Source organism: Lipotes vexillifer, unplaced genomic scaffold, assembly GCF_000442215.2.
Source record: "Lipotes vexillifer unplaced genomic scaffold, Lipotes_vexillifer_v1.1 scaffold29, whole genome shotgun sequence".
In the NCBI taxonomy this organism is placed as follows: Eukaryota; Metazoa; Chordata; class Mammalia; order Artiodactyla; family Lipotidae; genus Lipotes; species Lipotes vexillifer.
The window spans coordinates 335,928-350,399 of NW_006776904.1; the positions used below are offsets into that span (position 1 = coordinate 335,928).

The following is a 14,472-nucleotide window of genomic DNA, read 5'->3' on the forward strand; positions in this document are numbered from 1 at the left end:
TGGATGTTTAATGAGAATGAGAAACTGTGTACTAGTGTCACCCTGCCCCGCGTTCTAATGGTGCCACTCGTGTGCGATGGCATCAAGCACAGCCCTCTCCTGTGTTGGCGGAGTTCTCGCATGTTCTCTGGCTGTCTTTGCACTGCCGGCCTCGCACACAGGTGTTTGGGTTTGCAGTGGAAAACTATCATGGGATCCAGATCTCTACTTCTACTCTCAGTGTGAAAAACAGTTTAAATTCAGGGATGCAAAATGGATTGTGTGGGCGATTTCCTGAAACGGTGTGGGTTTGGGGGTTTTTCTTTTTGGTTTTTTATTTGTTTTTTTTGCCATAGTGATATTGGAACCGTTGCTAACTGATTTCTGTTTTTCTAAGAAAAGCCATGTTACTACAGACATAAATTGTGCTTTTTTGGTAGCAATGTGACTATTTGAGAAGGATGTGAAAATAAAGAAATGAGAGGGTAAGAAAAGGTGAATTTTGATATCATCTCTCAGCAGCTACCCAAACTTACACTTAGCAAAGGAAAGTTGTTTTCTGAAAAGAATATTGAGCTGGAAATCAGAAAATATAGTGTGGAAAGGAGAAAACCACAAAGTTAAATGGTGTTTAATTCACATCTAGATGTTGGTTTGGCTTTTTTTTTTTTTAAAGAGAAAATAGGGTGGATGTTAGGAGGATAGAGGGAGTATTGAGATATATATAAGGCAAATAACTAAAACTTAAAATTGAATAGAAGGTGCTTAGAATAGTGAACTGCCACGTGGAATATAAAATAGAATATGTAAACCAAGAACCTTATGCTGGATAAAAATAAATCATAATATTTGTTTAATCATGACATCCTATCAACTTTTTATATGCAGAGTACTGAGTTCATGGCAAATGTTAATTTTTTGGCTATTATGTAAGATTTCCTGAATTATCATAGTCTTGTTCTTGCTGTTGGTGGAATGTATTTTAAGACTAGAATTGCTGAAAAATATGAAGAGATTTTGGTTGCATTGTAGGAGAATGGATACTGGTGTATGGATTGTTGGTTTTCTACTTTATAACTCATGACTGACTCTTGATTTATATCTGGGTACTTAGCTGGTTTGTTTGAGAGACAAATAATTTTGATTATGAAATGAGCAAGTGACATGGAACTTATTAGGGACTGACTCTTTTCTTTTTTGTGGTACACGGGCCTCTCACTGTTGTGGCCTCTCCCGTTGCGGAGCACAGGCTCCGGATGCGCAGGCTCAGCGGCCATGGCTCACGGGCCCAGCCGCTCCGCGGCACGTGGGATCTTCCCGGACCGGGGCACGAACCCGCGTCCCCTGCATTGGCAGGCGTAGTCTCAACCACTGCGCCACCAGGGAAGCCCCAGGGACTGACTCTTAAACTCGCAGTTTTGTGAACACTTGAACAAACAAATTTTTGAAATTGATTTCATGGTTAATGTCTATCTTATGCATGTATTCAAATACAGATGAAAAAAGTATCTGATTCTGACATGGTAACAGATTCTGACAATAAATCCATGTAAAATCAATTTTTAAATTCTTAAATGTAACCTTTCATTTACAAAATTCAGAAATCCAAATGATTATTAGAGAGAGAACAATATCTCAGTATGGAAAGGGAGGGTCAGTCATTTTATGAAAATACAAAAGTTTCCTTAAATAATGTACTTCTAAGATGGCATGCAGGGAAGTGATTGTGTTAGAACTGCTGTGTTCATTTTTTGATTGCAGATACATATAGTGAATATAATAAAACTGAGATTAGAACCTATTTGAATAGGTTGATTTTTTTTTTTTTAAGTTGGGAGTACAAGAGAAAAAGCTTTTGAAAGATGGAGGTATTAATGCTCACCTCCTCCAGGGTAGCTGTGACCACAGAGGTTAAGAATAACTTAGACCATCTAATGAATGAAGCTGGCAGCATTTAGTCATGTATTCAGGAATAACTAGAGGGAGTGGTTACTCTTAAACCCTCTAGGATCTATAGCTTTTAACTCCATACCAGAGCAGGACAACATCTAGCAGGACCTTCCGCTGGCTCCCTCAGCCCCCTTGCCCACATCTCAGTGACCTGTCGCTGGTGACTCAGCCCTCCTGTTTCTTTTAGTGCAGTGGTTCCCCTTAATTCCCTGCCTTTCCTCTTACCAACAGTAAAGTTAGCCCACACATTTGGAGTCTGTCCTATCCTGTTAGTTGCCTTTTGTCTGGAATTCTTCCAAATGACTCCAGCTACTTGTTCTCCTTGCCCACTTAGGTGTGTAGGGCAGCTGAGATTGCTCCCAAAGACAAGTACACCCAGGATGTTTCAGAGATTTATTCTCGTTGATTCTTAGCAATAGCATCTATAATGGTCCACTTGCACCATCAGGCAGGCCCTACAGAATAGGGGGTTGGAAAGGAGAAACGCTGGCCCCTCCCCGTGGAAAGACCCCAAGAGTCCCAGTGCAATCAGTACCCCACACTAGCATCCCTGTACGTGTGATGCAGAGTAACAGTAGCAGGTGACTTTTCATATTGGCTCCGTGAGTTGTGTATGCTCAATATCTTCCTTAGACTTGCTGTTGTATGTTCTCTTTTTTATTCATGTTTACCACTGCTAAATTTCAGTGCCAGTCCACTGTCAATCTGTTTCTCTTTTGGCTTCTTTATAGACAGGTGATAAAAGCGTCTCCTAACAGCCCCCTTCCAAACTGCAGTTACTGGTACCAGAATATTCCAGGATCAGGCTTCCTCCCTGTCACAGGATTTCAAGGAAGCCTTGGATTTCTTTCCTAAGGAGGATGTGAAGTTGCATTTCCAGCATTGAGGTTTCTCACATACAAACATTGAGAACTGTAGACAGCCCCACTCCAGTCATCACTGACAGAGAACCTAGTTACCGTTTAAATTTTCAAATCCCATAATACTCAAATTGATGAATAAAAAACTGAGTAAATAAGCCCCCAGGCTGAAGAGATATTCAGTTAGAGTTAGATTAATACATCTCAATTTGTATTTTCAATTTTATTTCATGAATTTTTCAATTAAAATGATCCATTCCACATACTTATTTTAACCAAAAAAAAAAAAAAAAATCAATATAAACATTTTCAGTCAGAAGTATATAAATATTAGCTTTCAATGTCCCAGGGAACTGTTTGATTGCAGTTTGAATAGAGCATTCCAAGTCCCTTTCCCTGTGGGTTATATACAAAATCATTTTTACCATTTTAATTGCCAATTTAAACTTCCATTATGTTCAAAATATAAATTTATAACATGTTTTTCTTCTCAGTGTCTGATTCCAACTTTTAATTAAGAGCTCATTATCTCAGGAACAAGTCTGGGTCCTCCCTGGACTCTCTGGGCCTCCACTACACCCTGGCCTCCCATCACTACTGCTCCCCCAGCCTCCCTATCCACTCAAGGGAGGAGACCCCTCTCCTACGCCATGCCCCTCCTTGGAGCGTTGAGGGCACCTGAGTGCAGATAAAACCCTTTTGTTGATCCTCAACACATTTCATTCCCCACCACCAAGCACGCACATTCCTTTTTCCCATATGCTCTTCTAGTTCCTTGCATCCTGAAACCATATCCTTAAATCTGCAGACTCCTTGGTCTGTCCATTTCCTCAAGTCACAGCCTCTGCCCATGACCTTCTCATCACCAACCTTTCCATGGATTCTCTCTGTCCCTCCTAGAGGGCCTTGGGCTGACTGCTCTTTCTAGATTGAGCATCACCACAGGCAAGGACAGAAATTTTCTTTATCTGTCTTTAAATATTCTTTCACATAAACCCCATTCCCTTATGGATATCCTAAAAAACCTCAGTCATTACTGTCACAAAGTTGCCTGGATAGGATTCCAGCAAATTACTGAACCCAAGGACTCCATTTTCTCAAATGGCTTATCTGCCACTTTTGTGTCTCTTCTCTGGAATAGCCAGGAATTCAGATCCTGATGAGATAAACAAGCTGTTGACACCTCCCAGCCCAGTGTAGCCAAGGTCCCCATAGGGGATGAGGACCCCATAGGGGATGAGGAAGAGTTACTTTGATGACTCCAGATACCAAATTCTTCACAGATCATATGTTAACATGCTTAGCTTAGCGGAACTGGGGAGAAAGCTTCATGCCCAGTTTCTTTCCCAGTAAGCCTTGGATATCTTTTGAGATAAATAACTCCTTGCCAAGACAAAGCTACATCCTAAGGACCCTCTCCAGTCTCAACTGCCCTCACCCAGACTCACCAACTGCAGCTCAGGCTAGATTTTGGGGGTCTGTCCATCTCCTCTATCCCTGTATCCTCCGTGCACAGGCACATGCTTTCAGGGTCCCTCCCTCCCCTCTTGTTCTATCATGAGGTTTAAAGCTAAATAAAACAATGAAAAAAGGAAGTGGTTCTGACATACATGTACATCAGACAAGATATTGGTTCCTTCCTCCTACAGCATATTTTCTGTTAGGTAGAGGGTGTGAATTATCTTTTAATTTATACAAAATTCAGCTTGTGGAGGAGTCTGAGAGTCTGATTCTTGAAGATAATTGAATGCATATCTGTGTAGTAAGAATTAGGGGAGGTTACTGGTAATCTGATTTATAAGAGGAATTGGTATTCTCATTTTCCAAGAGTGTTTGGCTGATAGCATTTGTAATGGGCAGGTAGAACCTTCTAGAAGGAGAGGGAAAGGTGCTTTGCCTCCACCCATCAGAAGCCTAGCCCAGATCCAGCCTGGGCAAGGAAGTACCTCTAGCCATTTGGGGAAATCTATAGGAATATGACTTTTTTTACTTAATGCTTTTCAATATTGGCCAGTTCATAAGCCATGTTTATGTAACATACAAAGGTAAACTACAGTAACTTACATTTCATTTACAAATACATCTTGATAAATCAATTTCAAATTTAATTGTGAGTCCTTTTAAGCCATTATTATATTTAGTATTAAACTTACTTATGTTTTATCTAATGGCGATGGAGCAAGTGAATCTTTCTGTATACGCACCTCTTGAATTATTACCTGTCCAGTAAATTCCTGCTCCAGGCTCAGAAAGAAGTAGGCATAAAAAGTGCTCTGACTTGAGTGAGAGAAGGTCAGCTACGTCACAGTTCAGACTGCTTTCTGCCAGCGCTGTTTCCGTGGGTTCAGAGCTGAAGCTTATCTGGGATTGTGCCTGTTCTTCCTGTCATTGTGTAATTATCTCTCCCTGTGACAGTGAAAAGCCAGTGAGTCAGTGGCAGTACTAAATCAGCTATGGGAAATGAGACTCCTTCCTACCCAGCCACCTGCAAAATAAATGAGTACTGTCTCCGAGTGTGTCCTCAGAGAGGAATCTATTATTCTGGAGACTGGAAGAGATCTTTTCTGTGTAAGAGAGGGTGGAACAATGTGCTGTTGCTCTCTAATAATTTGTGTCCTCCCCTTTCAGGTTCCTTTCAGTGCTACCATGTCCCCGGTTCGCTTGCATTCCTCCAACCCCAACCTTTGTGCAGATATTGAATTTCAGACTCCCCCTAGCCACCTCACAGACCCTCTGGAAAGTTCAATGGATTATACAAAGCTTCAAGAAGAATTTTGTCTAATTGCACAGAAAGGTAACAATAAATATAATGTGCCCTTGAGAGAAGCTCTCTTTCTTGATGGGAAGTTGCCATTTATTCTCTTACCCTTGTTTAGGTGGTCATGGTAGAAAGGTCAAATGGTTTATATATTTATTGCAGTTCTATAAACAAAATGCAGTGGGATATGATGCCCGCCTCCTGGGAGAACACACATCACAGGGTTACAGTTTTGACTGAGTAAAGAAAGTAGCCTTGAGGGTGAGAAAAGGCAGAAAGACAAAAAGGGTGTTAACCTTTGATGACTGTCTTCCTATTGCCTTCAGGCCTGGCACTAGGATTGTAGGTCATCATAAATTAAAATTTGATTTTCCTCACTCAGAGAATATTAGGATAATGGGATTATCGATTTATTCTCTGAAATTTGCGGAATCAAACACTTAGGGGGGAAAGAAAGGCATTATCCTAGGCAGGTCAGCAGACACTACTACTCAACATCTGTTTTTCATCATTTAATACATACTTGTGAGTTAGCCTTAGCAAGGGAAAAAAAGAAAAGAAACAGATTCTGTTTGAAACTCTTTTTTTTATTAAACGACATAGTAAGTTGTACTTTACAGTTTGTGGGTAAGGAATTCAGGAAGGCTCAGCTAAGCAGTTCTTCTGTGCCACGCGGCATTTGGTTGGGCTCCCTCAACAGTATTCAGCTGGAGGCTGGGGTGAATTGTGCAAGGTGTCTTCACTAGCACTTTGGTTGGACCGCTGGGAGGCTGCACACAACTCTCCCCCTCCTCCCTCTCCATGGCAGCTCAGGGCTCCAAAAGAATGGAGTGGACTGGAATGGAAGCAGCCAGCCCTGGACCTGAAGCACTGTCCCTTCACCGCACTCTGTTGGTCAGAGCTTCACAGGCCAGTCCAGATTTGAGGGGAGCAAAAGTCCACGCCACCTTGGAGTCTCTTTTTTGATGTTAAGTTTTCAGTAAGGCATGTTGCAGAGGTTCAGTTGCTGTCATCAGGCACAGAGAGTAAGAGTATAATAAATAAGAAGCAGGAGAGTGGAGTGTAGGTGGATTGGGCAGTCTTGTCTGTGTTTACCAAGAAGAGCCTCAGCTCCCAAATTAACTCCCTCCCCTTATTGCTGTAGTATTTAAATTTCAGCCACTGAAACTGTGTGTGTGTGTGTGTGTGTGTGTGTGTGTGTGTGTGTGTGTGTGTGTGTGTGTGTGTGTGTGTGTGTGTGCGCATGTGTGTGTGTGCCTTATGATAGTACCTTCCCAGTCTCTTGGAGAAAGATACACATTATGTTGTTTTCAGTCACTAACATCTTATTATGAATCAATCACATGTATTTCCTCTGGGCCCGCTGGTAATAGGTTATAAAATATTCTTGAAAATGTGTGTTAAATGGAACATCTCAAGTACCCCCCGTAATACTCAAGAGCCTAGTGACTCAGGAAAGAAGGGGCACACACTGAGGACATCTCTGGGAATGCTAAAGTCAACAAAAATGTATAGTCTCCTTTTTTTTTTTTTTTGGCGGTACTAGAGCCTCTCACTGTTGTGGCCTCTCCCGTTGCGGAGCACAGGCTCTGGACGTGCAGGCTCAGTGGCCATGGCTCACGGGCCCAGCCGCTCCACGGCATGCGGGATCTTCCCAGACCCGTGTCCCCTGCATCGGCAGGCAGACTCCCAACCACTGCACCACCAGGGAAGCCCTATAGTCTTAAACCATCAGCAAAGATGTGCTAGCAGAGATTTCTTTAATTCCACAATCCTGAAGCAGTTAAACTATATCATCTCCCCCACCTTTTTTTTCTATAGATTTTTCAGTTGAGATTCTGTAAGGCCACCTCTCTTTCACCTCCTGTTTTACCCCTTTCACATTTTTATTGCATGTCTTAGCTGGATGCTAATCATGTCATTAGACTAGAGCAATATTATGTTGTTTATGTAACAGCATAGATTTATGGCCAGGAAAGCCAGTAGCTTTTACTTCTAATGTGAGGTTATAGCAGCAGGTAAAATGAGACAGCAAATGTGTGAATTAACTATAGCACAGCTTCTAAAGGAAGATGGGTAAATTTGAAGGTAGCCCTGGGAAAGCTTTGTGTATTTGGTTGCAATCCAGAGGCTTTCAGGAAATCCAAGTTTCAACAGAATTTTAAAGCCTTTGTTGAAACAACATGTTTTCTTTTCAGTTGTGCTAGAAAAAAGGGGGGGGCGCTTTTCTGTGACTACTGAATGAACTCTTTAGGAAGAATTATGGATTTTGAAATGAGTGAGAGTCCACTTTTAGAGCTGCCAGTTGGGTTAACGTATTTCAGATATCAAGTTATTACCTTAAAATTGATAACTAGAATGCAGCACATAAATCAATAGATTGTGAGTCCCTTATGATCTCACCATTTTTCCCCTTTAATTCAGGCCACTGTTTTATGCTAAATTTTTCCACTTCTTTAAAAAAATCCTTTCTCTTATAAGGAAATCCCTATTTTAGAAGACTTTGCATTTTATAGAAACTGTTATTGTAAAGATAAGAGTTGGAAATTCAACCTTTTTGTGTTTCAGAATTAAAGACTGCCTTGAATTTTTACCAATGTATGTTGTTAGGTATGCAGAAATGGCGGTGGAGGTTGTTTTTATTGTTGCTTTTATTTTGTTTTATTTTATTTCCAGCTCTATTGAGATATAATTGACATGTAGTATTGTATAAGTTCAAGGTATACATGTTGATTTGATACACTTATATACTGAAAATAATTGCAATAGCTAACACCATACCATTTCTTTTTTTTTTTTTAATATTTATTTGGTTGTGCAGGGTCTTTGTGTTGCAACAGGCAGGCTCCTTAGTTGCAGCCCGCGGGCTCCTTAGTTGTGACTCACTGACTGCTTAGTTGCAGCACGTGGGCTCCTTAGTTACGGCTTGCTGGCTCCTTAGTTGCGGCATGTGGGTTCCTAAATTGCAGCATGCATGTGGGATCTAGTTCCCTGACCAGGGATTGAACTCGGGCTCCCTGCATTGGGAGTGTGGAGTCTTCACCATTGCGCCACCAGGGAAGTTCCACCATTTCTTTTTTGTGGTGAGAACATTTAAGATCTACTCTCTTAGCAACTTTCATGTAAATAATACAGTACTATTAACTATAACACTATACTGTACATTAGATCCCGAGAACTTATTCATCTTATAACTGGAAATTTGTACTCTTTAAAAACACTTCTGATATCATGATGTTCTTGGCTGAGAAAGTAATGCAAGTGCTGTTCTTAAGACCAAATCATTTCCTACCCCAAAGAGAACTAGTTAGAACTTCTAAAACAGCTGTCTTATTTATATTGGCAGGACTCATAAAATGCTCTTGTTTGGGTACACACTTTGGGGAAATAATTTTTGATAGTTCTAAATGATTTGCATGAGGCTTCATTGTACACAGAACTGCTCAAATATTGCCTTCAAATATAGCAGAGTAAAACTTGTTCCCTTTTCCTTCTAGGAATTATAGTTTAGTTTCTAAATATTGAAATTTAAAAATTGATAATTTTATATGCTGCTTCCAGGTCTTTGTTGGCTTATCTGGTTTGAAATGCTAAAACTTTCATCCTGATTAATTACCGTTCCTATATTTGTTTTGTGTATAGATATTCTGGTAGATTCCATTTTATGGCTGACTTTCAATTAGACTGTAACATAAACTTTCCAGAAAATATCTGTGCATGAGTTAAAGTACTGAGAAGTTTATAATTTTGTATATTCTTTCTGGATCCATTTGATCTTTGTTTCTTACTTTTCTCCCCACGCAGTGCATTCTCTTTTGAAGTCAGCGTTTAATAGCATAGCTATAGAGAAGGAGAAGCTTAAGCAGATGGTTTCTGAGCAGGATCACAATACAGGCCACAGCACACAGATGGCACGGCTCCGACAGTCACTGTCTCAGGTAAATGAAAGTGTTTGTTTCACTCTCATAATACATTCCTAACCCTATAAGCCAAAGATGGGGGTGGAGGCAATCCATCATGGGGATGGCACATCATCTGAGATTCTCCCAAGACATTGCAGTGTCAATATTACATTTTATTACTTTTCTTCCAAACAATATCAAGGTAAGAGTGAAAATCAACCAAACTTGCTTGCAAACATAATTGCTATTTTGGCTGATTGAATACTTTTAATGCCTCTCTGTAGTCATTATAAGGCAGTTCCTGGTTTAAAAAAAAAAAAATCGTGCATTTATACATGATTTACATACACATTTAAACAGTTGTGTTCCAGAATATGTTTGATCCAATGTCAAATAGACAAAATCTACCAGATCTTCCACACTTACTATTTTTTCCCACTTACATTTTAATCTGTTGAAAATTACTTATAACTATTATCTATTTTTTCTATTCTGATTTGCACTCAGGAGTTTCTTCCTAAGTTATACTCCCTGAGGCTAGACTCTTATATATATTTCAGTATATATTTTACATATATATATTATAATATATATATAATATAAATATTACTCAATATATATTATATTGAGCTTATTAATACTATTCAAGTCCCTGCGTATTTCAAGGTTGAAATCTCTGTTAAAAATCCTTTAAAACTGCCCTTATGCTTTCTTACACTGAGCACTTCCTCTGAAATATTTTCATTTAGTCTATAAATTAACCTTTAAAACTTCTTTGAGACTTCAATGTTGTTATTGATTTTGTGTGAGAACTCAGTGTTTATATAAAATATTGTTCACTTCCTGGTGCCTTGGATCAGAGCGAAGGAACAAGCAAATCCTGGGTAAGTGGTTTTCCATGTGGATTGGCTCCCGCTTGAAGAGTTTCCCTCAGTTCCTGAAAATTAGACTTAAACTGGTCTCACCATGTTTTATGTACCTGAACTGTCAGCTTCTTTTCAGCGTTAAGTTTCACATTATTGAATGCTGTTTTCTGGGCCACACTTTCTGCTGTTTGCCATCAAACACTGTCAGTTGAGGTGCACATGCTGCTTCCAGTGCAAAACTAGGGAACTCGAGAGCCTGAGCATTCAAAGCGGCAACTGTGTTCCAGTCTTCAGAGGGCTTCCTTCACAAGCACACTTTAACGGTTGCCCTGTACTGATCTCATGTCATGTATCTGTTGAACACCTAGTCCATGTTAATCGATCTTCTGAATCGTGATCCTGAGAGGATCATGAATCAGAAAGATCAAAATAATGGTTAGTAAACATCTTGTATGTCATCTTGTAAATGTGTCAAATACACTTTTGTCCCCCTACATGTTGCAGTGTTTTTCTTCAGATGTATTAAGGATTGAAGTCTTAGTGGTATGAGATAAGCTTGTACTAAGAAAAATAAGAAAATATGCTTGTTTCCCGCTTGCTTGCTTTTATTTGCTTGTTGGTAAGACAGAGAATAGTAAACACATCTAAGTTTGGGAGATCAGGTGAGATTAGAAATGGTGATGAGGAGAAATTTTAAAGCAGTCGTTCATTTGTTCATTCATTCATTGTGTTTCATTCAACTACTGTACTGTAGGTACAGTGCAAGGTATAGGACACCAAGTTAAAAGTAGCCCTGGCCATGTTCCCAGGAAGTTCATGATCTGACTACTGAGATGAGCAGTATTTACTCAGGAAACAGTTAAATGGACCATGCTGTAGTCCATTCCCAGTGGCACATGAGCGGTGCAGATTTCCAGGGCTCTGCGTGTTCAGAGAAATGAGAGATGCCTGAGCTGTGAGCAGACCTAGAGATCAGGTTCGTGGAAGAATTAGTCCTTGATGGACCTCAGGCGACAGCAGCAGCTGTTACCAGCCTGATAAAAGTAAAATAAAGTGAAATTACATCAATTTGCGTGCTTTGGGTTAAATGTTTCCTTCTCTTGTCTAAACATTTATTTGCATCTAGACTTAGAGCCTCAATAGATCTTTGTTGGGTTATTTGCAAGGGGCGGGGCGTGTTCTATTTACTTCGTTTTCTTGAACTCAAAAAATGTGAAAATAATTTGGGACTATAAAGATAGTTATACCCTGTCCACTAGCGAACTCAGTGCTTCCAGTTCCATGTTATCACAGCATCTTGGCTGTGTTCACATCCTTGTGGCTATACATACCTTCCCATTGGGTGGGTCGTTTCCTCCTGAGCTCTAGGGCTCAGGAGAGAGGCCCTGGCAGGAAGATGTGGATACCCCCGTATATTGGTGAATTTATAGATGTTAATAAATTGTGTTTTCAGTCAGAATAAAAGAGGCCAATGGAACTGCCATAGAGAACATTAGTATTTAAAGGACAAGCTGAAAAAAAAAAAAAAAAAAAAAGAGGATCCTTTGATGGAAACCCAGGGGAAACAGCTGACAAATTTAGATATCTATGATCATTGAGATCAAGGGTAAACAGTTTTGATAATTTCAAGAACGAAAAGGTTAACAGGGTCTGACTTAGCAGCAAATGATATATGGACTGAAAGTCAACCTTGAATTTGGCAGTCATCTAAGTTTGTTTGTGTCATGAAGGGAAGGAACTAACAGATAAGGAGACATTGAAGATGGGAAACAATTAACTGATGTAGCCATCCTGATTGGCTAATTCTATTGTTTTCATTGTACCTCTTTAAATATATCACTAAAGATTGAACAAGATATGAAATAGCTTGAGTACATTGAGACAGCTGTTCTACATATGTTTCTATGTTAATAGAACTTCACATTATAGTGTGATTTTAGATAGCCTAAAGACATCTTTGATCCTTATTCAGGTATCATCAGTTAAAACCCAGATATTTTTTCTGATGAACAGTTACCAATCCAAGTCTCCCCCTAGGAAGGGAAGGAGAGAGAGAGACTGTTTAAATAACTTCTTAGATTAGTCTTACATTTTTAAAGCTTATTTTTTATTTGACATAAGTCTGATTTGATATATGTCTGATGATTAAAATGAAGCTTTTCAATAAAGCTTCTAAATATATCAACTTGGCAAATCCCATCATCCTTTTAGAAGGTACATAGCATAATAAAATAAGTAAAATTAGCATTCTTCACTACATGCTCAGCATAAATTTTTACCTGCCTTGGGCATGTAATAATTTGCAAGGCTGAACAGTATAATGAATTTCTCTTCTAAAGTAGTATTTCATCCCTGATCTATATGTATACAAAAATGTACATAATTCTGTTATTTTACCCCATGAAACTTTAAAAGTAAACTTTTACACCTGAAAGGCAGCATAGATGTTGGATTTACACCTGTAGGACAAGGTATTTTGTGTGGCATGTATCCCTTTGTAAATGACCTTATTTCACAGCAGCTATAATTTTATGTACTGAACACCAAAATCAAATAGTATATAGTAAAACTATGGTAAACTCAGCACCCTAGATTGCTATAAGGAAAGATTCGACTTGCCTTGCGTCTGTCTTCAATACATTACACTCCGTCACTATTACCAGTTTGATTTCTGGCCCCAGAGTTTGTACACAGCTTGTGCTAAATGCATTGGGTGTTGGGTCCATACAAATGTGAGCAGCAGAATATGACCCAGTACTCAGTCTAGAGTTACTGAATTTCATTAAATCAGTACGGCATCCACCGTTAGATGTGCCATCATTCTGTGCATTACTAAGAAAGAAAAAACTGTCAATTAAACTGACCAGTGCTTCAGAGGTGTTAATGTTTGAGGAATTGTGCATATTAGAATCAGTGAAACGTGGTATGTTTGGGAATGTAAGCAAAAACATTGGCTTAAGGCACATAGCAGCATAATTAAGATCCCAGTCATAGCGTTTACCATCCTTCCTGTCTACAACATTTTATACTCCAAAATAAGTATTCTGTGTTGGGATAAATGTTTTAAGTGTATTTGTCCCTGAATTTCAGAGTTCCCTGAGACTTGGCCAAATTTGTTGTATATGAAGATATTCTTCATAGAACGCTTTACATCTTTTTTTTAGCTATCCAGTAACTTTAAATTGATGTCATTTTGGACATAATTTGGCAATATTTATTAAAAGCCTTAAAAATATTTTACCCTTTGACCCTTTGGTCCATGGCTGATATGTATAACCTAAGGGGTTAATGCTGAATGTAGAAAGCCTGTATGCACATAAACTTTCATGGCAGCATTATTTATCCTAATAAAAATCAGTAACAACGTAAGTGCCCGAGAGTAGAAAATAATCACTTGTTCCGCAGTTATTAAAATCACATTTGTGAAGAGTTTGGAACATAAAATAAATATCTGTGTACAAAGAATAAGTGGCAGACACAGGATGTAGAGTATGTTCCCATTAAATAATGTGGAAAATGCATAAGAAAGAAAGCTAGAAGAACTGTACCAAGCTACCGGGCTTCCCTGGTGGTGCAGTGGTTAAGAATCCGCCTGCCAATGCAGGGGACACGGGTTCAAGCCCTGGTCTGGGAAGATCCCACATGCTGCGGAGCAACTAAGCCCGTGTGCCACAACTACTGAGCCTGTGCTCTAGAGCCCACGAGCCACAACTAGTGAGCCCGCATGCCACAACTACTGAAGTCCGCACGCCTAGAGCCCGTGCTTCCCAACAAGAGAAGCCACTGCAATGAGAAGTGCACGCACCACAACAAAAAGTAGCCCCTGCTCACTGCAACTAGAGAGAAAGCCCGCGTGCAGCAACCAAGTCCCAATGCAGCCAAAAATAAATAACTTAAATAAATAAATTTTAAAAAAGAAAGAAATATACCAAGCTACCAGAAATTGGTTGACTGGGTAGTAAGGTATGAATTTTTAAAAATATTTTTCTACTTTTTTGTGTTTTCCAAATACACTATAATAGTATTTTTTAAATAAAAAACAAGGTGATTTTTAAGAGATACCCAGGTTCTTGATAGCTCCAGCTTTGACAGTTTCCATACTCTCATTCTCACTCCTTTTCAGCCAGTTTTGCTTTCATGTGAAGGGTTTAAGTCTT

General features: G+C 39.4%; 1 protein-coding gene across 5 annotated transcripts in view; it reads left to right on the forward strand.

Annotated features, from left to right (window-relative positions):
* Window positions 1–14,472, forward strand: part of OSBPL6 (oxysterol binding protein like 6) — a 113,423-nt gene that overhangs the window by 74,498 nt on the left and 24,453 nt on the right. For all 5 annotated transcript variants that reach the window (XM_007450718.1, XM_007450720.1, XM_007450719.1 and 2 more), the window contains 2 exons: window positions 5,418–5,583; window positions 9,352–9,485. In XM_007450718.1, the coding sequence (XP_007450780.1) occupies window positions 5,418–5,583; window positions 9,352–9,485 (300 nt within the window). The remainder of the gene's footprint in view (window positions 1–5,417; window positions 5,584–9,351; window positions 9,486–14,472) is intronic.